The sequence below is a fragment of the Pteropus medius genome, unplaced genomic scaffold, assembly GCF_902729225.1.
Source record: "Pteropus medius unplaced genomic scaffold, Ma_sr-lr_union100, whole genome shotgun sequence".
NCBI lineage: Eukaryota > Metazoa > Chordata > Mammalia > Chiroptera > Pteropodidae > Pteropus > Pteropus medius.
Window position 1 is genome coordinate 2,550,020 of NW_024345601.1, and position 24,397 is coordinate 2,574,416.

Here is a 24,397-nt window from a genome sequence, read left to right on the forward strand (position 1 = left end):
AGTGTGAAGGGTCAAAGGGAATCAACTAGATTAATTTCCCACTAGCATTTTCTAGTTAAAACCCCTCGTGAACCTGTGCGTTGTCCTCCAGTTTCTCAGTGCATTTATTCTTATGCTTTACATTCTGAAGTAGAAATACAGGGATCGTGATGGCAGCCTCCTTGTTTCAAAAGATGACTTAAACATTCTTATGCAATCAATCCCTCTGATGCTGTCTTACAGAGATCATTTCTCATTATCTGTTTTTCTAATTGTCCGTTGTGGCCACACAATTTTCTTTTTTATCGCCCAGGAGTATTACTGGGTGATAAAACATGTGAAGAACTAACAAAATTGGAGCCAGAAAATTTCAGGAAACCAAATAGAGTCACACCCAAGGTAAAAACAAGTTTTACACAGTACGATTTCATTTTATTGCTAAAATGGATTATTCTGCACAGGAATATATCTGGTATTAGCAGAGTGTCTCATTGGCCCAGAACAGACATGGCTGTGCGCCACCTACTGGGATGACAGAAAACTACAGGCGTAAGTGGAAGAGGAAAAGAAATGACAAAACCAGGAGACGATGGTGCTCGGCTGTCAAGTAGGGCTTCAGAGAGGTTTCCTATTTATACAGTCTGCTTCCAGGAACTACATGTGTGAAAACAGTAAAGTGGAGACTGCAACCACAACTAAATGATTCCTGGCCACGCGTACATGGGCAGGTGGTAGTAATTATAGTGCAGATAGTCAAGGATGCTCTTCTCCACCAGCGTCTTATAGATGGTTTCCTGGAAAACTCTTTTGAGGTATTTCCTCGGCTTCTCTTTCAGGTTAATTTCCTCATCTTCTATCTGATGGGCTAACTGTTCTATGGAAGGAAGTTCTTCTTCCTGGAAAATGCAGCAAGAGGCCAGATACAGAAATTATTTGCACTTAGCCTCATAATGAGAGGGCAATTTCGCAAAAAATGAAAAAGATAGTGCTCAGTTCTCCAAGGATAGTTATTTTCTCCTAGCTTTTAAAAATTATTTATAATTGTGGCAAAATATACATAACATAAAATTTACCACTTTGCCCATTTTTAAATGTACATTTCAGTGGCATTAAGGAGATCCACATTGTTGTGCAACCATTACCACTCTCCATCCACAGAAGGTTTTCATCCTCCCGAACTGAAACTCCCTCCCTATTAAACAATAACTCCCCATTTCCCCTCGTCCCAGATCCTGGCAACCACCATTCTACTTTCCATTTCTATGAATTCGATTCCTCTGGGCACCTCACATATGTGAAATCATATAGTACTTGTCTTTCTGTGATTGGCTTACTTCACTTAGCATTACATCCTCAAGGTTCACCAAGCATAACAATTTTAAGCTCTTAATTTTCAGATAAAAATTATCTGTAGATCATGCTTGTTTTAAAAATAAAGTGATAAAAAATTTTTACCTGAAAACTCATAGATGATTTACTTTACTTGGTTAGAATCCTCAATGAATAGGATTAAAAAACTTAGAATAAATTCTTAGTAAAGTTAAATTTCATTGATATAGCTCTAAAGGTAGGGCTCAGAGAGAATAAAATTATATGAAGTTGAGAATCATATGCTGTGCATCTCTATAATATAGTAGGGGTTTCCCAAAATTTTATTATAAACATATTCAAACATAGAGCAAGGTGATAGAATTGTACAGTTAGCATCCACACACAATCACCTGAATTCTATGGCTAATGTTCTACAATACTTACTTCATCAATTATCTGTCCATCTATCTATAGGAGGGTAGCTATAAAAAGCACTTCACCAAGGTTTGAGCTGTGTGCTTTTCAAACACCACGATAATTGGAAATTACCTAAAGGAAGAGTCATGTGGACTTTGATGCTGTATTTATTTGAATTTCCAATAATTATTTTTATTTTGAACAGAAAAAAAAGTAGATAACTTACAGAGTTCTATTGGATCATTAATGTATTAATAGTAAGAACATATAGATAAAAAAAATTTGATTCAAAATCTATGGAGGAACTAGGAAATTATACCTTGGTTATTTAAGTGAAACATTAATGGGTGTCAGAGATTATACATACATCACTTGGAATAATAGTCAGTGGGGACCAGGACTTCAAATCAGCTCAGAAAAGACAGTGAGAGAGTAAAGAAGCAACTGGTGCCCAGAGCTAAATATTAGAGGTGCTGAAATATTTGAGTGCCACTAGCATGTTCCTAAGCATACATTCGGCAGTATATATGAGGTTGGTTCTTTCTGCCTTAATTTTTCAGGAGAATTGTATCAAACAAAAAAATGAACTTACAAAAATTATTGAAGATTTTGGGCTCACGTTATACAATGTTGTTCTGACAATGGGGTAAATAGTATAAAGTCACAAAATAGAACTTTTAAATTTACCTAAAACAAATACTGCTCTAAATTGTAAACAGATTTTTGTGCATTGGCTTCTTATTGTATGACCTCTCTGTGTGACCATCTCCCCTCTAACTGATATCACTTCCCTTCTCAGAGTGACCATCCCCCCTTCTCCAGGGCCAACCATCCCCTTTAAATCAATCAGTGTGACCATTCCCCCCTCCTCAGTGTGACCATTCCCTCAGCGTGACCATCCCCCCTCTCAGTGTGACCATCCCCTCTCTCAGTTGACCACCTCCCCTCTTAATGTGACCATTCCCTCTCTCAAAGTGCTCATCTGTGACCAGTCCACCTCACAATGCTATATACATGACCTTTTGTGTCTGGGTCTTTCATTTAACATAATGTTTTGATGTTCATCCACTTTGTAGAATTTATCAGTACTTCATTTCTTTTTATGGCAGAATGATATTACATCGTATGGACAGGCTACATTGTTTATCCATTGATGGACATTTGGGCTATCTTCTCCCTTTTGGTTATTCTGAGTACTGCTGCCATGAAAATTCATGTACAAGTATTCATTCGGATACTTATTTTTAAATTATTTGGTGTTATATACCCAGGATTACAAAGACTAGGTCATATAATTCCCTGTGTAAGTTTTTTAGGAACTATCAACTGTTTTTCCACAGCCGCTGAACAATTTTACATTCTCACCAGCAATGTGTGAGGGTTCTAATATTTCTACATCTTTGCCAATACTTGTTATCATTTTTTTTTACTAGAGCCAGCCTAGTGGGTGTGATATGGTATTTTATTGTGGTTCTACTTCGCATTTCCCTAATGATTAATGATGCTAACATCTTTTCATGTAAATAGGTTTACTTCTGGATGCTTAGTTTTATTTCATTGACCTATATCTTTACGTAAGTACCATACTGTCTTAGTCTGTAGTAAGTTTTGAAATTGAAAGGAGTACGTTCTTCGACTTTTTAATTTCTGAAATTGTTTTGGCTATTTGGAGTCTCTTGCACTTCTATATGAACTTTAGGATTGGCTTTTCCTTTTCTACAAAAAAATGCCATTCGAATTTCAATAGGATTGCATTGCATCTGTAGGTTGCTTTGGATAGTATTGCCATTTTAACAATATTAAGTCTTCAAATCCAGGAACACAGATGACTTCCATTTATTTAAGTCTTCTTTAATTTGTTTCAGAAATGTTTTGTAGCTTTCAGTGTACAAGTCTTGCACCTCCTTGGTTAAATTTATTCCCAAATATTTTATTATTTTTGATGCTACTGTAAATGGAATTGTTTTAATTTTATTTTTAGATTATTCATTGCTGATATAAACAACTGATTATTGTGTGATCTTGTATCTTGTAACTGCTGGATTAATTTATTAGCTCTAATGTTATTTTGTGGATTCTTTAGGATTTTCTATATATAAGATTATGTCACTGGAAAATATAGACAGTTTTATTTCTTTCTTCCCAGCCTAATTTTTTCTCTTTTTCCTACCTAACTGCTCTGGCTAGAATGTTCAGTACAATGTTGAATGTGGTGAAAGCAGGCGTTCTTGTCTTGTTCCAGATCTCAGCGATCAAGCTTTCAGTCTTTCATCATTGAGTGTAATATTAGCTGTGGGTTTTTCGTAAATATGCTTTATCCAGTTGGTGAAGTTCTCTTCTATTTTTAGTTTAGTTTTTTTTTTTTTAGTATTTTTACCATGAAAACATATTTGAGTTAGTCCAATGCATTTTCTGCATTGAGATGTTAACATTTCCCCCCTCCCACTTCATTCTATTAATGCAGGGTATTACATTAATTAATTTTCATATGTTGAACCACTTTTATATTCTTGGGGTAAATCTCACTTGGTCACAGTATATAATCCTTTTAATATACTTCTGGATTTAGTTTGCTAGTATTCTGTTGTAGAATTTTGCATTTAAACTCATAAAGGATATTGCTCAGTAGTTTTCTGTTGATTTCCTTGTCTGGCTTTGGTATCAGGGTAATGTTGACCTCACAGAATGGAATAGGAAGCTATCCTTTCTCTTCTATTTTTTTTGGAGGAGTTTGATAAGAATTGGTTTTAATTCTTCTTTAAATGTTTGGTTGAATTCACCAGTGAAGCCATCTGGTTGAGAGGTTTCTTTGATTAATGATTGAATACCTTCACTTATTACAGGTCTGTCGAGATTTTCTATTTCTTCTTGAGTCAGTTTTTGTAGTGTGTGTGTTCCTAGGAATTTGTTCATTTCATCTAGGTTATCTAATTGGTTGGCATACAATTGTTCATAGTATTCTCTGATAATCCTTTTTTGCTTCTGTAAGATCAATATTAATGTCTCTACTTTCACTTCTGATTTCAGTAATTTCAATCTTTTTTTCTTAGCCTGTCTAGCTCAAGGTTTGTCAATTTTGCTGATCTTTTCAAAGAACCAACTTTTGGTTCATTAATTTTCTCTGTCATTTTCCTATTTGCTACTTCGTTTATCTCCATTTTAATTTTTATTATTTCCTTCCTCTGCTAGCATTGGGTTTTGTCTTTCTCTTTTTAGTTCCTTAAGGTATAAAAGTAGGTTATTGATTTGAGATCTTTCCTTTTTTAAAACTTAGGCATTTATTAAAACTTAGGAATTTCCCTCTGAAACTGCTTTTGCTACATCTCATAAAGTTTGGTATGTTGTGTTTTCATTTTCATTTGTTTCTAAGTATTTCTAATATCCCAATAGATTCCTCCTTTGAAATCAAATAAGTTGCTTAATAGTCTGCTGTTTAATTTCTATAAATTTTTTGAATTTTCGTTTTCCTTCTGTTTTTGATTTCTAGTTTCATTTCATTGTGGTGAGAGAAATAGTTTGAATGATTTACATATTTAAAATTTATTGACAATCATTTTGTGGCCTCACATATGGCCTTTCTTGGAGAATGTTCCATGTGCATTTGAGAAGAAGGTGCATCATGCTATTATTGGGTAGAGTGTTCTGTATTTACGTGGTAGGTCCAGTTGGTTTACAGTGTTGTTCAAGGCCTCTATTTCCTTATTAATCTTCTGATTATTCTTAGCATTCTTGAAAGTGAGATATTGAAGTCTCCAACTATTATTTTAGAACTATTTCTTCTTTCAATTCTATCAACTTTTGCTTCATAGATTTTGAGGTTCTGTTGTTAGGTGTATATATGTTTATAATGTAACTTTCTTAGAGGATTTCGAAGAGTGATTTTCACTACACTGCCATTGGTCAGTGACTCTTTGGCTTCAGCCACGCTAACTGCAGTGGCAGTAGATTTCCTCTTTCTACCTCCACAAAAGGATTTGAGATGTCTTGTAATAAGCTTGATATTTTAATAAATGATATGTAGATTTGACATGACTTATAATAACAGTCATAGATATTAGTCTTTTATTCTTTTCACTATCAGCCTGTCTACCATAACTGTCACCACCACCATTATTTGTGGTGACTGGCACTCACTGGAAGCCATTCTTTTGTGAATATACTTGCACACACCCCTTCCTTATCTCCTCCCACAGCTCTCTGAGGTGTAAACAGTTAGTCCCTGTTCCACAGGGAATATGAGCTGGAAGTAGACACCACTGCATACACCATCTCTTTCTGTGGCCTTCTCCACTTGACAAATACAAATGTAGAAACAGAACAATCCCCAGCAGAGGCTTTTCCTCCAGAGATTTCACTTTCTGGAAACCTAGAAAACCCACAAAAATGGCTGGGGAGCCCTTAGTGTATCTTCCTCAAATGTCCATGGCCACTTCCGGTCCACTGAAAGGGCCTGCTGTCCACACTGGGTTCATTCATAATAAACTGACCGACAGCAAATGTCTGTTCATTGGTAAAGGTTGAGGGTTCTCAGCGAGTGCCACGAAAAGTGAGTTATGGGTTTGACAGTTTACTTGGAAAGGTGAAGAGAAAGCTTCCCTTTTAAGTTTGAGACCTAAAACCCCTTGGCCCTGTGCAAAATGTTAACTGTGGAGCTCAGATCTGGGGTTTAGAGGATTTAGGCACAGAGTTCTGATTGGAAAACTAAAAAACTAATGAATCTTTAGTATGGGTCAGCTTTGAGCTGCAGACGACATTTTGAGAAGCAAGGAGGCATCTGAGGAGTTGAGCGGAGTTCAGTAAGCACCAGGCTTACAACTTGGACTCATATTTCAATGAGAGCTGACTTCCTCACAGCTTCAGGACAAAGTGCAGGGAATGTATATTTATCTGCCAGCTTCCTATGGGGATCCTAAAGATAATTGTGTTTGGTTTAAGTTTTAAACCTATTTTTCTCAATCTGAATCTACTTCAGATTATTATAGTTATTTAAATTTCTCAGCTTGTACCCCAGGAATAAAACTGAAAGGCAGGGGGGTGGTAGGATGCGCAATGAAGAGAAGGTACCGAGCCACGCAGTTTGGCCTGGTGTGGCTCCATGCCTACGTTCTTGTTTTTGGAGTGAGAGATCCTTGACTTTGAAGCTTGCTGGCCACTGACTAGCTGTGTAACCCACGGCAGTTCATTTAAAATCTCTCAGCTTCAGCTTCCTCACTAGTAAAGTGGAAATAATAGTACCTTCGTCCACCTGAGAGTTTTCTTGTTAGGCTTAATCAAGGTGATACATGCTGGGCTAGAATGGAAGGGATCTGTGCTGTCCAATATGGCAGCCGACACCGTGGGAACCTTCAGGGGGTGTGGGCACTCTCCAGAGGAATGGCAGCAGAGACACAGGACTTTCCCATTTAGACTGTCAAATGAGAGAGAAGCTCAGCTGTGCTCTAGCCCTTGTCTGAATGAAGCAAGGGAGAGTCTAGGGTGGGTCTTTGACTACTTTCTGAGCACAGATGTTGACTTTCCCCAACTCTGGTAAGGACTCTAGTGCTGAAAGAAATAATTTAAAATTTCACAAGTATTTTACTATTTACATTGCAGAGTCAAATTTTTGCTAAGCATGGAGCCTTTGGGATATGCAGCCTAACTTCCAGTTAATTCTGTATCACTTTGAGAAAGAATTTTTGGTTATAAAAGGAGTGTGTTTGGACGTCTGATGACTTCTCTTTACATGTTCAAAACAACACATGTGCACAAATGTTTAGCACATGCTGGCAAATACAGACAGAAACTAAAGGAATGCAATCTTCATTCTTGAGGGCAAGTAGATACAACTCATATTCAGTTTTCCACCAACAGTGTTAGCTGATAATGAAAGTACAGTTACTTGTAAAAAGGAAAAAGATGCCCTTCATAAAAGGATTTAAATGATCCACTTTCCCTGAATATCGCCATCCATGTTTACATACTCTGTAGTTTGTTTATATGAAGTACAGTTGGCTTTAAAAGTAAAACCATAAAACGGGAATGTAGGGAAAAGTCTAAATGATCAGCAACTATAAACTGCTTATAATTTGCAAGGAATAACCCACATATCCATTAACCACTCTTACCTTCTTGGAAGTTAAGATTTGGCGTAACTCTTTCCTGAGATCGATAAAACGATCGTGAAAGAGGGCCATGCACCATGGCTCTGTGAAGTAGCTAGTGAGGGAAAAAAAGATTAAGTTAGCTGGAAACCCTCTCATTACCATTAATAAAGTATTTACCTGCTTTTTTTGCCTTTATAAATTACAGTCCTGGCCCCATTGTAATCGTTTGCTCATAAAATGCCTCGTAGAGCAGCCTGGCCAATCAATTTTTTAAATGGATGTTCCTGATGTAAGGCCAGGTTCCGTAATTACATTTAAAGTGGTTTAATTCAGAGCTGGGGCAAGACCCAGTGAAGAATCCTGATTTTATCAGAATTTAAAAGCCTGAAGACTTGTAAAGAACGGTGTCTCCATTATCTGCCCTCGCTTGAGAAAAACAGATTGCAGGATTAACTGAACTGCTGCATAAACAAATTAAATTTGGGTAGACAATAGCACAAATGTTGCTCATCATTACGGTTTCTGGATTAATAATGACCAGAAAAACAGACCACCTCCGTGTTGCAACACGGTCTTCCTGTAATCGCACTGATGCCTAATTGAATCTCTTCTAGGAGAGCAGCTTTTGCTGTTTATACTTGTTAATTTTCTACTGAAAACTCTTTCAATAAATGCTTTCTTACATGGAGGATGATATGGCCATCCTTTATTTACAGATGATTGCTAAAAATTTGATGCATTCTTGGAATAACCAAGAACATTTACTGGTTTTAAACTCTTACTTCATTTTAATGTTAAGTGTATTGGAACAGGAAACTTCACTTCCTCAGAGTTAGAGGCACATTGATTATGTTGACTTCACTCTTGCTGGATGTGAGTCTGTCGTCTCTATTACTGCTAATGGATGTCATGTATGTGCACAGGGGAAGAAAAAACTGGTGCCCACGTGCAGATGGGCACCTTCTGTTTTCCGAGACTTAAAGTTAATTCTTAGGGAAGGAGCTAACAAGTTCCAGGAACCAGTGAGGCACTGAAAGACAACTCTAATGACAAGAGCCTATGCTACGATCAGCGTGGACTCTGCTATATCAGTTATTATCAATCACCTATTTGTGTGACCAAATTTCATGCTTAATTACCTACTTTGTTAAGGTCTCCTATTCATGCAACTATTAATTCCACTAATATTTACTCTATACCCATTATGTGCCCATTACTGTTCTGAGTACTGGGGAAACAGCAGGGACCAAAAGAGACAAATATTCGTGTCACCATGGAGCTTACATTCAAGCAACAGGTAAATATATAGAATATTAGAGAATAAGAACTGCTTAGGAGAAAACATAAATCAAGCAAGGACAGAAGAGGGTCAAAGAAAGGCTAAGTCACCTAAGGCGGCGACTTAGTGAGTAAAGACTTGAGGGAAGGGAGAGAGTGAACCACGTGAGGATCTGGGGGAAGAGCCCTCTAGAGAGAGAGAACAGCAGGCGTGAAAGCCAGAGGCAGGTGTGTGCCCAGACCACTCAGGGAAGCGGGATGGATATAAATAAAGAGGGGAGTGGTAGGAGATGAGCTTAGGAAGGTGATGGGTGGGAAGAGTGCTCCTAGAAGCAGGCATCCAGTCAGATATGTCGTGTAATTGCTCCATGGCCATCTAGCTCAGCACTTGTCTGCAACAGGCATTAGATGTTCTACAGATGTTCACTGAATGAATGAAGAAATAATGAGTGAATGCATATTGCACTGTATACATTCCATATGACTGGCTTTGATTGGTCTTTCATTAATATAGAATAAAATTCTGCCAAATAAATAGGTGACAAAACTTTGCAAAATACTCCAGGATGGGCTATATTAAAGAGAGGAGAAACCTCAGTGGGAACAGCAGAAAAGCCATGTGTGAGATCAGTGTTTAAGAATGGTCTTTCTGAGCTCTAGAGCATCGAAGTCCGAGGGTGTCAGAAGGGCACCTTACAGAAATCTGTCAGAGAATTGCTCACCCCTGGAATTACTTGAGGCCACCAAATCCTGAACAAATATAGTCAAGTCAATGTGAGTCCTGGCTGGAGTTCTGAGCCCCTACAAGCCCTGGCCAACATCCAACATCTAATTCCTGGAATTAAGACATTGGTGTGGGGCTGGCCACCTCAGTGGGATGATGTTTTGACCTGTCTCAGACCGTAGATTCTTGGACCAAAGAATCAATAATAGCTGAAGTCCAGACACTCAAGCGCAGCTTTGCCAGGATGGTCCCTGCCTATTATGTCTAGACAACTAGAGAAGCTTCAGGGAATTGTGGACATGAAAATGTTGAAACTATTATAATTCTAAGTTAGATACCAATGGGTCCTTTTAAATTTGTCACTATCTTTCCTCAGTTACTGAGATTCCCCTCTGTGGGTTTCCATGGCACCTTCAGGAGTTCCCATCCTCTGGTTTTGAAGGTCTACAGCCACATACATCTAAGAGGCATAACTCTGTCTTTCTGCTTTCCTTGCCCAGCCCTGCTCTCTTCCAACAACCCAGGTGCTGTTCAGGCAGTCTTTCCACCCATTGCCTTCATTACTCTCTCCTCTTCATTGTCTGCTTCAAAGAAGGAGTTCTGGGGAAACCTTACTGCCCTTAGGGTCACAATGCTGCCCACCCTAGGTTCTGGCCCACCATCTAATGCCCACATTTTCACAGCCTCTGTTCATGAAGCCAAGCACAGATGGCTAGAGAAGTAAGTGGCCCTTAATCTTCTGAAAATATAGCTGCTAAGCCTGTATGCACAGTGGGGGGCAACAGGAAGTTGGGTGTATTGCAAATTGTTTCTTTTGCTGGCTTTGAAACTCTCCATGGCCTCTCACACCAACATCCAGCAGAAATAGCAACTCGGTATTTGACGATTCCTCGTCTTATCATAGAATGTTAAACAGTTTGCATAGAGGCCTAGCAGACCTGAAATTGTATTTCTTTCACACGCCCCACCACTGCCTCCTGTGAAAAACATTTTGAGATCCTTGTCCAGAAGGTGACAATTTCTGTAGCAAACTGCTATCGATATTCCTGGAAGTTGTTGGTGGCAGTCATTTTTATTTACAAAATGGAAAGAGGTTTATAGCTCTTTATTTGGACTTTTTAAAAATTTTCAAGAAAGAACTTGGGTTCCATTAAAGCAAAATGATAGTGAAATAGTATCCCTGAAATCAAACCAACAAGTTGACTTCTGAAGACTTGTTTTCAATTTTATTGCAGCTCCAGTGGTGGTCCCTAGAGACAATTTCCACAGGGTCATGAAATGATAACACTCCCACACCTGGGAGAGCTAGTGCATCGCCAAGAGGAGTGTGTAGGCTAACCTATCTGGAGAGCAGCTTCTGCACATCTGTCTGCAACATCAGATTGCTCACAGCCTGCCTTATGGATTAAGGTAAATATGTATAAAGTGACCCTTAGCCAGGAGTAAAACAAGGATTTCGGACTCTGTCAATCCCTAAGGCAGGAGTCCCATTGGAAGTTCTCTTATTCCAATTGCAACTTTGATCCGAAGACATTTAGAACTGAATGGGTTTTATGAAGAAAATGGCAGCAGATAATCCGCAGTCTCCAAGGTGCCCTTGACCTGCTCTGTTTAAAGGATTCAGGTCAGGCTCTTGAGAGGATGCAGAATTAGCAACATCTCCTGTCAGATAAAGTAGCCGCTATTTCTCAGGGAAGGTGTTAGATGTAAGATGTGGTGGGTACTGGTGAAAAGGAACTGTTTCCTCTGATTAAGAAAAATAATTGTACCAAAAATCTACCCAGTAAAGAGTCTTACTTGCAAGGTCCTCAGATGTCACAGAAACTACTTATTTTGGTAGTGATTTTGAAAGGCTCGCTGAACGACCTCGGAGTGGCCACTATGTGAGGACATCCTTTCTCCTTTATGTAACTCTTTGGGCTGTGACTGTCGGTCATTTACCACTCACAGCCCCAAAGTAGCCTGGCCTCTGTCCATAATTGACTTTTGTGCTCCCCAAGACCTTGCTTACTTCTAGAAAATCAACTTTTAAAAAATTAATAGATTTTATTTTCAAAGCAGTACAGAGTTATCCATACTCCCTCCTTCCCTCAGTTTCCCCTATTATTAATAGCTTGCATTAGTGTGGTGCATTTATTACAATTCATGAACCAATACTGATACATTACTCTTGATTAAAGTTTGCAGTATACACTTGGGTTCATTTGCTGTATCGAACATTCTACGGGTTTTGACAAACAAGTCATGTTATGTATCCGCCACTACAGGATTGTGTAGAATAGTTGCACTGCCCTAAAAATCCCCTGTGCCTCTCTCCCTTCCTCTGAACCCCTGGAAAGTTAACATTTTAGGAAACTGACTTTTATTAGAGAAAATGGAGCTGCGTACCAATTCTATAAATCATTTTAATAACTCTATAGTTTCCAGTATTTCTCTCAGAAATAAAGTAGTATCCTCCCCATGCAAAACACTATGCCTTTCAAACTTGCCAGTGGCCCCTACAAATAATGACTATGTGGCTTGAGCCTTTGGCTTTCTAAGGTGTTGGATTTGGGATCAGCTTAGAAAGAAAGCTATTCAAGTTTCTATAATGTGTAGGGGGTTATGATTTGGGGGAAAAATTTAAATGTAGGCATTTTAATTTACTTACTAAAAACCCACATGCTTTAGTTACCAAACCAAATACACATATGAAGCTGGGGTGAGGTGTGTTCATGGAGAATTTCAGAACCACACCCATTCAGGACAAGGAGGAAGCTGCATGTGGAAAGCCCTCATTGGCAAACCTTAGTCTCTCCTGTGGATGAGGCATCCTGACATCAGGGCTGTTGGGCCTGTCTCCTTCCAGCAGGTGCCGATGTATTTATTTATTCAACAGCAAAAAAATTTAATCCCATTGTGGAAAAAAAGGAAATGGGCTTGCATTATATTTCTTTTTTGACCCTGCATGGGAAGGACAACTTCAACCTCGATGGCAAGTGGCACCCAGCTGAGCATTTCCTATACTGGCTGCTTTAGTTACTTGGGAACTGCAATTCTGGAAAGCCATGGTCAGCTCCCTTTCCACACTAGCTGTGGATTGTGGACATCCCTCTGCCACACTGGGATGCCCTGGGCTGTGGAGGAGCTGACTGAGGCTGCATCAGGGCATACCTTCAGAGTCCATTTCTAGCTCACTCCAGATCTGCACCCCGACCTCCCACTGTTCCCTTTGCTGCCTCCTCCTGTGGAGGGTCTAAGAATCTTACCCCTCCCACCCCTCCAAATACCTTGCACCCTGGCTTTCCTGCAGTCTCTGCAGCTCAGAGGACCCTTTTCCAAGTTTACGTCTTTCCCTGTGCCATCCAATGTTCAAGTTCAACACAAACCTCCTCCTTGAAATTAACTCCTGGCTGAGTGATTCCATTCGCTTTCTCTGAACCATTTTCACTGCATGGGGCGCTTCTGACCTTGAAAGAAAGTTAACCTGGTGCATATCTGGTTTTCTTACACACTGTGTGCTCTGGGTCCCCACAGCATCTGGCACAGGGCTGGTCCTCTCAAGACTGAACAAGCAGGTGGGGCCCGTGCTCTTGAAGAGGTGAAGGCAGGGGCCAGATTTGGGCTGCTCTCTCTCCTCTCTATGGAGAGCTTCTGCACCAGCTGCAGTGACCGAGCTTAGGGTCAGTGGGAGGGGTTTAGAGTGCCACGGAACCCTGTGGGCCTCCTCTGAATCATCCTGGAAATGTAGCAGCCTTCATTATTAAAATCAGAAGTACTCTGAGAGATGGGGGAAAAATGGCATAGATGATAGAGGCTTTGTTTGTCCCTCTTGCGATCAAATCAAAGTTGTGATCGAAAAAGAGCAAACAGCAAGCAAAGTTGCCTAGGATCTAGATGAAGAGAAGCACTACAAGTAGGGAGAGAAATAATTAATCAACCTGCAATGGTAGAAGGTAGGAGGGGGTGAAGATGCGAGGCTGCTGGGCACCCAGTGGCTGAGTGGGACAGAGACTGCGGCAGTTGGAGCTGGCACCTGCAGACACTCCTTAAAAGGGTCATGTCCAGGAGCAGGCTTTTGTGGTGATGGACCAGTGCCGGGTCAGCTGCACAGGGGCACCTGGGACTTACAGGGAGACACTGAGTTGTCAGAGCAAGGGCTAGAGGCGAGGTTCTCTCCTGGGCAGATGTGCTGGTGTTATGCATTGTTACTCTGTTGAGCCCGCCTCACTCCCAGTGTGCGGAAACAGCACCACCATAGCTGAGATGTCATCAAACTGGTTAACAGAGGTTGCTCTGCCCAAAGGATCCCCTGAAACTCTGCCTCACCCAACTCGTGGCCCCATCCGAGCCACATCCAATTGTGTCCTCAGCGAGTCTGGTGATCTTTGCTGAGCAGCGCCAAGATTCACACTGGTGATAGCTGGCCTCGGTTTCTGGTGTAACCTCTTGAGGCAACTATAAGCACGGCATCAGTGGATTGCTTGATGAATCTTAACAGGTGGCCCTGGAGGAGCACAGTCTGGGGCTAAAATTGGCCTGCAGCTGACCCATCTCAGGACTGTGCCACTGGACACCTACTACACAAAGCCATGCTAATAAGACTGGGACACATAGGAGCTTTGCTTAGTACATAGAAACAGATACAGAAAGGCAGCCAAAATGAGAAGACAAAGAAGCAGAAACCATGTGAGAGAACAGAACAGAGATCCAGGAATAATGGAGTCAAGCTGTCTAACAGATGCAGAGTTCAAAACCCTGGTTATAAAGATGCTCAATGAACTTAGGGGAAGTGTAGATGAACTCAGTGAGAACTTTAACAAAGAGATAAAAAAAAAATGGAAATGGAAATTATAAAAGGGAACCAGTGAGAAAAGAAGAACACATTATCTGAGATGAAGAGTGTATTAGAGGGAATCAACAGAGTGGATGAAGAAGAAGATTGAACCACCGATATAGAAGATGGGGAAGCCAAGAACGCTCAATCAGAATGGCAAGAAAAAAGAAGCCAAGGCTATAATAATAATTTAAGGAGCCTAGGGGACACATGTAAAAACATCTGTGTCATAGGGGTACCTAAATGAAATCAAGAAGTTGAAGAGCTACTTGAAGAGATAATGATGGAAAAGTTCTCTAATCTGATGAAGGAAATAGACACACAACCCCAGGAAGCAGAGAGAGTCCCAAGAAAGAGGAAGCCAAAGAGGCCCACACCAAGACACATCATAATTAAATGCCAAAGTTTAAATACAGAGAGAGAATCTTAAAAGCAGCAAGAGAAAAGCAGTTAGTTACCTACAAGGGAGCACTCACAAGACTGGCAGCTGATTTCTCACAAGAAACTATACAGGACAGAAGGGCTTGGCACAAAATTTTCAACGTGATGAAAACTCAGGATCTTCAACCAAGAATACTTTATCTAGCAAAGCTATCATTTAGAATTGAAGGACAGATTAAGAGCTTCTCGGACAAAAATAAGCTAAAGGAATTTATCAACACTAAGCCAGTATTACAGAAAACATTGGAGAGACTTCTTTAAGAAGAAAGAACATGTATCAAAAATATGAATAAAGAATGGTAATAACTACATTCCTATCAACAAGTACCTCAAAAAGAAAAGAATTAAGTGTTCTAACCAAAATACAGAGTAGCTGAATGGTTAAGAAAATAAGATCCTTACATATGCTGCCAAAAGAGTCTCACTTCAGATTAAAAGACACACACAGACTAAAAGGAAGGGGATTAAAAAAGATATTGCCTTGATGGACCTAGAGGGTATTGCACTGAATGAAATAAGTCAGATAAAGACAAATATCGCATGATTTCACGTACATGTGGAATCTAAAGAACAAAATCAACAACAACAACAACAAAAATAGAAACAAACTCATCGATACAGAGACTATTTTGAAGGTTTACTAGATGGGAGAGCGGTTGGAGGATAGTGAAAAAGGACAAAGGGATTAAGAAGTACAAATGGATAGTTACAAAATAGACATGGAGAAATAAAGTGTAGCATAAGGAAAATAGTTAATAATGTTGTAATAAATATGTAAGGGGAAAAAGGGATACTAGATTTAGTGGGGTGATCACTTCGTAAGTTATATAGATCTCTAATCACTATGCTGTACAACTGAAACTAACATATTGTATGCCAACTATAATTGAAAAAAAAAAACTCGTTGAATTGTACAATGTAAATACGAGCAACTAATTGTCTACTATATTTCAATAAAGCTGGAAAAAATTAGAAATACTTTGAATTTAACCAGACTCATTTTGAAATTGATTACAACATTGAGTCAAATGAAGATAATATCCTTTCGATATAGGAATGTTAGAAAGAAGTTTTATTTTAAGAAAAGTTTTAGGTCTAATTTCTCTTCCTCCCAAACTGTGCTTTGGTTTCTTTCCTTCTCCGTAGAAAGAAGAACATTTGGAATTCTTGCCATGGCTAGGGGGCAGGTCTGCGTTAACGGCCCCAAGTGCTATGGATGACCAGCATTAGTGAGGAGCTTTCGGGAAATTTATATTTATACGAATATTGTGACTTAAAAAAAAACTAGAAAATATTAACTCATTTCTCAATTGATATTCAAAAACGGAAGACTAACCAGAGCCACTAAGTAACCCACAGAGCTGGTCGCCTAGAAGACTTCCGGGGAGAATGTCAGGTAAGAACACAGCCACAACAGGATTTCTAAGTGGTTCTGCAGATTTGGGTATTAACATCACAAAGTCATTTCTACACAGCTGTGAGAAAAAATTTACACAAATTATCCAGGGTCCAAACAGAAGATATTACTGTCTCTGTTCATTTTGTCAGTGGCTGGCCTGGGTTTTTTTTTTAGAGCACTTAAATTCTTTACCACTTCCGCAAATAATACACTTTTCTCAGAAGGTCTGGGAAATGTCTACTCATGGAACTGAATTAACCATTTCTGGTCGATATGGTCCAATCATTAAGCAATTGATCAGATTTCACCAGAGCTTATCCTCATCTGGTCATTTGGCCTCTTGTATTGACAAAATCGTATCGTCTGAGAGAGGATCTGGTAACTAGCTTAGCCATTGGTCATGCTGAAGACTGAGAAAAGCAAATTGACAAGACACACTGGAAGAAGCTGCATTCACTGGCCTTAGAAAAAAATATAGCATGTCTAAGGGAAAAGAAAAGTGTCGTTCTTTCAAACTTTGGATCTTAACGCCAAGGCCAAGGCCCTTCTGGCAGGCAGATGGGAAAGGAGAGTTGCAGAAAAGCAAAGGTGGGTTCCCCAGTGTCCAAATAGTTCAACCGGAAATTGCCAAACTACTCAACAGTTAGGAACAAGGAGGTGACTGGGCAGAGAAGAAACACATCTCTTTCTCCAAAATCTTTATTTAGATCTTTTTTCAAATGAAAAGCGTTCTAGTTTTCTCTTGTGACAACAGTCATCTTCTGCTTTTAGACCTGCTTTTAGAGCTGGAGAGGGTCTCCAGCTGCCACTCACATGTGCACAGAGGTTTGTTCGAGCTGGAAATGTGCCTAAGAGTTGCCTTTACTCCTGGTGGGGGAACTGCAGTTGGGTGGCGTGCAGAATTGCCTTCGAGAATAAGGTTCTCACTATACATCTCCTTTCTTTTACTAACAGCATGTTAGATTCATGGCAGAGGACAGAATTCTCCTACAATACCCAGTTGTAGGTTATACTCAAGGTTGAGTCTCAGCCTTGTGGTCCAGTGGGCTGGAGTGTGGCTGCTGGACTTGTCTCTCCTGTGTACATTCTGATATGCAGAAGGTAGGAAGTGATAAACGTCATGGTATATAATCAGAGGGCCAGGTATGACCTCCAGACGTGTTTGCTTTAGCCTGAATAACATATGGAAATTGGATTTCTGTCCTTTTTAAAAAAAATTCAGATTTGGCAATGCTGGGTCCTCATTGTTATGTGGCAGCAATTAGATCAATTGATGTCCCCTGTGGTTTATCATTGTCATCTCCCAGCGTAAGTGGGACACAGTGGACATGTGGGTCTGCCAAGCCTGGTTAAGGGGTTTGGGTGAGATGGAGGCAAGTTTAGAAGTGATAGAGAAACTTATGCTGGCATAGCACAGAAGGGCTGCAAGGAGTATACCTCCAGAAGACCGAAAGCAAGAGTGTGACTCAGCAGGAATGAAACTGTGGTCCAGTCGACCTCAGTTCTTTGTTCTTTCTGTCACAGGATACTTGAGCCCACCCCTTTTGGGCTTGTGTTTGCCAAACTTCAGTCACGTGGGAACCCATTAATTTTTGCACAGACTACAAATTTCCTTTTGATTAATTTGCCTTTTTTAAAATTAAAATAAACTGAAATAACTATTTCTACCTTGTCCTAAGCAATAATATCTGCAAAATCACAGATCTGATGTGCTGGTTACACTTATTTTTTACTCTTATTAAAATTATGCCATAATTAGTAAGATGTGTGGCTCTACAGCCTAAGGAATCGTGCATACCACCTGACAGATGGTTACTACACTCTGGGACACATCATTTGCTATTATGGTTTGATGCTGGAGCTGTTGTAATCATCTGGGGATACAAACTCACAGATACTATGGTAAATAGTTTCTGTGCACTATCTCACTTCATCCTAATTCTGTTTTCTAAAGTGGGACTTGCTGTTCCATTTTAAAGATGAGGAAATAGATTCAGAGAGGTTAAATGACTTGTCCAAGGTCACACAGCTAACACACTGAACAGGATCTTAACTGTAATTCTGTGTGCCCTGAAAGTTCATGCTCTGATTTTGAAACAACTGCCCAACCAAATCTCATTTCCTTAGGCTCATTTCTGATCCTTTCTAGCAACTTTCTGAATCATCCCAGTTTCCTTGGTTTCCCCTGCATTAGCTAAGATTAGATTTGATTGCAGTTATAGACAATTTCAAAAAAAAACTGTGGCTTTAAAAAGGGATAGGTGTACTTTTTTTCATATAAAGCAAGTCTAGGTGGGGTGTCCAAGGATGGCATGGTAGTTCCATGGACATTGGATCACAGCACTATCAATAGGGCTCTGGGCCTCATGGTGCAAAATGACTGCTTAGCTCCAGCCATCATGTACATGTTCTTGGTTGGGGAAAGGGAAAAAGAGGGCCCCCCCCTCTCTCTCTCTCTCTCTCTCTCTTTGGCGAGGCAACTCTTAGTTGACCTTACAGATTGCAAGGACCTTGTCTGCTTACAATCCCTTACTTTTCATTTTTCACACCTACAGCACCTGGTCTTCCTAGGTGGTCTCCCATCCAAGTACTAACCAGGCCCAACCCTGCTTAGCTTCTGAGATCAGATGGGATGGGTCTTGTTCAGGGTGGCATGGCCATAGGGCCCTTCTCTTCTCTTTCAGGAAGAATTCCTAGAAGTCTCACACAGCACCTCTACTTAAATCTTACTGGTCAAAGATTGTTCATATAGCTTCTTTGGCTGCAGGAGAGGCTGAGAATCATTGTCACTTATTTTAGGTACAATGTAACATCCTATAAATCAGGATACAGTTTCTGAAGAGGAAACGAGAATGGATAGTGTGTCTGTTATGATACTCAACAGACTCCATAGCACAGCATCTACTTTTTACAAAAATCTTTTCTTAAAGTTAAATTTACAAAAATTGAGAGAATGTATTTAGTTGAAATCCTCAGAACTTCGTATCTATTACTCTAGATTCAAACCTGTACTCAAATTAAATATTCTGGGGGGCGGGGCAGGGGGAGGAATTCATGCAAAATATTTTCCATATGTGTCAGCCACCTCAAAGTCCCAGTGTCCTCGGAGGCCTACAATGGCCTGAGTTGGCTTAAATACAGATGAGAACAGGGAGCAATTTGTGCTGACACTGTAATGCATTCTGGTCATTTTATTCTGCCTATGGAAAAAGTAGATTCATGCATTTCAGTACAGTTTTCAAAAATAAGAATAAGAACAAATAAGTATTTCCAGTTAACCCTAGGTTTGTTTGGAAATTAAATTACACGTTTCTGGGGCAGTGGAGTTTACTCAGGGATGCCACATGTTACATGAGCAGATGCAGCCCTGTGACACACTGTAACAAAACAACCCTGGAGACTGAAATGGAAGTTTGATTGTGAATATTTCCTATCCAACTTGAATTTGCAAGCATCTCTATCTAGTCAATTTATTGTTTGGGAGCAGGTAGACCTAAGGTTACTAAGATTAATGATTTTGAAAGCAAATCTAACTAGTTATTTGAGAAAACAGTTTTCATTGTCACCTGCTAAAGATCTAGATAACACAGAAAAACAAGTTTCCTCTGGATATAATTCAGCTATGGTTTTGTTGTCAAAATCTAGAATTGGCCTCAACAGACAATGGATGTTTAATGCTCTGAGCAAAGATGGCTTATTACGCACGGCATTAAAACTAAAATGCTAATCTTTGATAGAAGTCACAGTCTTCTGAGTGGCTTGTAAACAGCCTCTCCCTTACTGCTGGTCCCCTTATCATGGATCTAGAGAGGTGGCATCTGTCCAGTCACCCTGGTGTACCCAGGAACCCAGAAGCTAATACTGCTGAATGCCTGGTGTCTCAATGAGCACCGGGTGCCCTGTCTGGTCTCAGAGGTGCTGGGAGACATAGCCTTGAACAGCTTTCTCTGCTCAGAGAATAGAGGCTATTGTCTGCTGGAGGCCACTGGAACTGGCCTGTTCGTCTATGGGCTGGACATACCCAAAACTGTCTCCAGTGGAAGATCCTAACCAGCCCACAGGCCCTGGTCCCCCCACTCTGAGGTGGGAAGGCCGTGCTCGCTCTCATGCATGAGTTGTTCTCAGGCTCCTTGAGTCTGTAAGAAGTCAGAATCTCAGAGCACAGTTGTCCTGAATCAGTGTCGGCACCTAGACGGTGCTGGGGACGGAGCATAGACTGTGTGCCACCACTGCCACTTGAGTCTTGGCTTTCAGAAACACTGTCCTTAAGAGGATCATCTGAAAGATCTGTCTGTTGTTCATTTGTTTTTCTGAATCCCAGATACTTAGCCTAGGAAAAACTGTGCTTCGCCTTAGAAAATAGAATACATTTATCTTATGAAACTTATGAATTTGGCCACTGATAATATTACTCTACTTGCTTTGACCTCGAAGGAACTCAGAGCCAACTGTGTGAATTTACTAAAGGCTTGTGCTGGAATACATGGTCTCCCCACCTTGGCTCAGCTTCATGTTGTTGTCCTGCCCTTATTCTCCATTTACTGATGGCTCTTTTTCTCCCAGCTCTGCCACTTGTTAGCTTATCTAATCTTGAGCTAGTTAGCTTTAACCTCTCCCTGCCTCATCCTTCATAGCTGTAAAGTAAGGATAATGATGGTCCTTACCTCAAAGAGTTACCTTACTATCAGAGTTTGAGGAGACACTGTAGGAACAAGGTTTGCCTTAATGCCAGGCACAGAGGAAGCTCTCCATGTGTATTGTGTTACTATTATTATTGTTGTTGTTCTTAATTATCCTATTTATGTATTTGTGTAAGCTGCCTCAGATCCTTTCTGGTGTGAATCAGGGACTAAATCAATTATTAAAATAAACACACTTTGTTTGCTGTTTAACTGAGATAAAGACTTTCTTTGGTACAACTGCAATGTTTGTCCTCAGGAACTGCTTTTCCCACATTCAGGGGTGTCTGCATAAATTAACTTAGCTGCAATAAAGGTAAGAGGGACAGCATAACAAGCCTTCATGAAGTTCTGTCGTGTATTAAAGTTCTATGGAAATCAATAAACATTATATAGGAATAAACGGAGGTGTCTTTTTTTTGTCTGAATTAATGAAGATTAAAATGATCAAACGGAGTTCTTTTTGCCTGCTTAATTTGAGACAGGAGCCAATTAAGTCAAACCCACTTGTGCATGGCACGCACTGAGAGAACGGTAGGGAAAACCTGCTGGGGCTAAGGTGCGGGCGTCCCGAGGCCCGGCTGGCCTGGATTTTCTTCTGACCTGTAGACTTTCTACTTGACTTGCCAGAGCTTGTGCACACCAATCTTCTTGCAGAAACAGCATAATTTTTACATACTTAATTTTGTTTCTATTTAAGTTTACCAATTAAGGCACAGGCATGGACGCTGTCCGCCCAGTGGGGACTGGGGTCCGTGCCTGGACCTGGTGTGGGAGCACGGCAGACGGGTCTCTGCTCTCTTGCTCCACGTTTCTGCCCTTTTATTCCATCTGCGGTATTTCCTTGCACATTGCTGTTTTATTAGGAGCTGCATTAATTGAATTTGTACGATAAATCTAGAGCCCTGGAAGTTGTCCAGCTATTTACATTGATTTGTTACATAAATTCAGGACTAAGAGTATGAGGCGGGTTAGCATTTAATTCTGTAGAGAAAGGAAAGCTCTTAGTGCTTCAGCTTCCCTTCCTGTGTCCCTCTCCTCTTATTCTGCGTCTCTCTTCATAGAAAGCACAACCATTTTCCTTTAATTAGGCTGTGGAGAGCACAGGCTAGCATTAGGCCACTCAGCCACTCAGCCACGCTCACAGCCATGGCCATTTCCTATCTATTTTCTGAAGGAAAAGGAAAAAAAAGTGTACATATGCACATATAAACCCCCACAAGTTGGGGGACAAAGGAACCAGGTAGAATCACCTTTTGTGAGACTGAGGCCACAAAAACTAGCAAACCTCAGAAAGCAAGATATGTTGTTGCTTCATTGTTCCTTTGGCTAAATTAATTGCTTTTTAAATTTTAAAAAGGTGCTTATATCATTCACTAGTACAGAATATATACAGCATGTTTAATATATGTTTACAATAATACATGTTTGAAATAATTCCCTTTTATAGTAAGTTTTTCTAATTAATGTGTATTTTTACAGATATAACAACAAACTACAAACTGTTCCTTCACTTTCTTTGTCACTCTTATGTTTTCAGGTTTGTAGTTTTTAAAAATCAAGTATTAAAATTCAACTAACATATTCCTAGTTCTTACTTCCCAAACACAATGATAAGGGTAATAGATTATAAGGCACAGAATAGTACAGGAATCCATAACTCCACATTGATACAGATAAATGAATAAACAAATAAACAGAGAATAGAGGACAACTCTTCCTTATAGTAGAAAGTTAAGTAATAAATGTAGAATGAATGATGGAGTTAGAAAATCACCTTTGGCAAACAACACAGTAATAATTGTTTCAGGCAAGAATTGTTTATAAATGCTAAAATTAGTGGAAAAAAGAATGATAAAAAATAGGATATTTAAATAGTCTCGAAGTGTCACTAAATTATTATGAAGGTAAAAATACTACATTTCCATCAGAGAAACCTGCAGCCTCTACTCTAACCAAGTGACTGGTTCTGTGGTTCCTGCCAAGAAAGCATAACCTGAAATGAATAATGAGGAAACATCAGACAAACCCAAACTGTTAGACATTCTATAAAATAACTGGCCTGTATTCTTCACAAGTGAAAGCTCATGAAAGTAGAAGGCTGAGGAACCGTCCCAGATTGGAGATGGTTAAGGAGACACGACAACTCATTGCAATGTGGGATCTTGGATGGATCTTGGACCAGAGGATGGGGCATTAGTGGGACAATTAGCGAAATGTATTTGCTGAATGTCTACCATGAGAAATATTCCAAATACAAAGACAAATAAACCATGGGTCCTACACCCATAGGCTCTCTAATAAGAAGAGACAGTTGACATAAAGAAATAATTATAATTCTGGGCAATGAGTGCCGTAATCAAGCATGGACAAGTTCCAGCAATAACCCGCAGGGAGCTGATTATAGAAACATAGAGGAGGATTTCTTTAAGCATCAAGAAGGAGATGATGTTTGCCAAGGGTATTCCAGACAGAAGGAACAGCATGGAGAAATGTGGAGGCACAAGCTGTACAGGGAATTCTGGGGACAACAAATGGTTTGTGGCTCTGGCATCCAGTTGGATACGATGTGAGAGGTGGTAGTTGGGGTTAGATTCTAGTGCTTGTCTGTGATTCCTGGACTTTATCTCTTAAGTGATAAAGAGCCATGGAAAGGTTTTAAACAACTGAGTGATGCGGTCACAATATTTATGCTTTAGAACACCTAGACTAGAATGGGATGAGGCCAGAAGCAAAGGAACTTGCTGAACACAGGGCCTCAAGAGAGAAGGGGTGGCCCAAAACAGACATGACAAGAGGATTGAAAACAAAACTTGAGAAACAGCATTATTTCTTGGGGGCTGGTGGGATCAAGGAGCAGAGCGAGGAGCTGGAGCAAAGCATCATCAGAAGTGACCAGGAATACAGGAGAGCGGGAAATAATTTGTTGATTTCCATCCGCCAAAGACCCCCAGGAGCCTCGGGGGCAAAGCAAAGTCAGGTTCAGGTAGTTGCTGCAGCAGGGTAGCGATGCCCTGAGGGGTGCCTTGATAAGAGGGAGCTGAGAGAGGCTAATTACAGGGCCTGGGCTTGGGCAGTGTGGTTCTAAAGAGTGTTAAGGTGAAGGACGGCAGATCTGTTCTTAGGCAGCAGGGGTAATCTGGTGCCTGACTAATTTTGATACTGTAAAAGCAGGTGACCGAGATGAGAAAGGATTAGACCGTGGCCAACACCACCAGCTGCTCCTTAGAGAGGAAGCTCTAGGATCCCTCCCTTGCAAACACCCTAGCT

At 40.2% G+C, this 24,397-nt stretch overlaps 1 protein-coding gene and 1 pseudogene across 1 annotated transcript in view; both read right to left on the reverse strand.

The window, feature by feature from the left end:
- Positions 1-259: 259 nt before the first annotated feature.
- The window catches only part of CFAP61 (cilia and flagella associated protein 61), a 269,668-nt gene continuing 245,530 nt past the window's right edge, over positions 260-24,397 (reverse strand). Inside the window, exons 27-28 of the mRNA XM_039874360.1 lie at positions 7,812-7,902; positions 260-875 (exon numbers count right to left, since the gene is read on the reverse strand). Of these exons, the coding sequence (XP_039730294.1) occupies positions 675-875; positions 7,812-7,902 (292 nt within the window). The 3' untranslated portion in view covers positions 260-674. The remainder of the gene's footprint in view (positions 876-7,811; positions 7,903-24,397) is intronic.
- On the reverse strand, positions 18,995-19,113 carry LOC120612114 (uncharacterized; annotated as a pseudogene).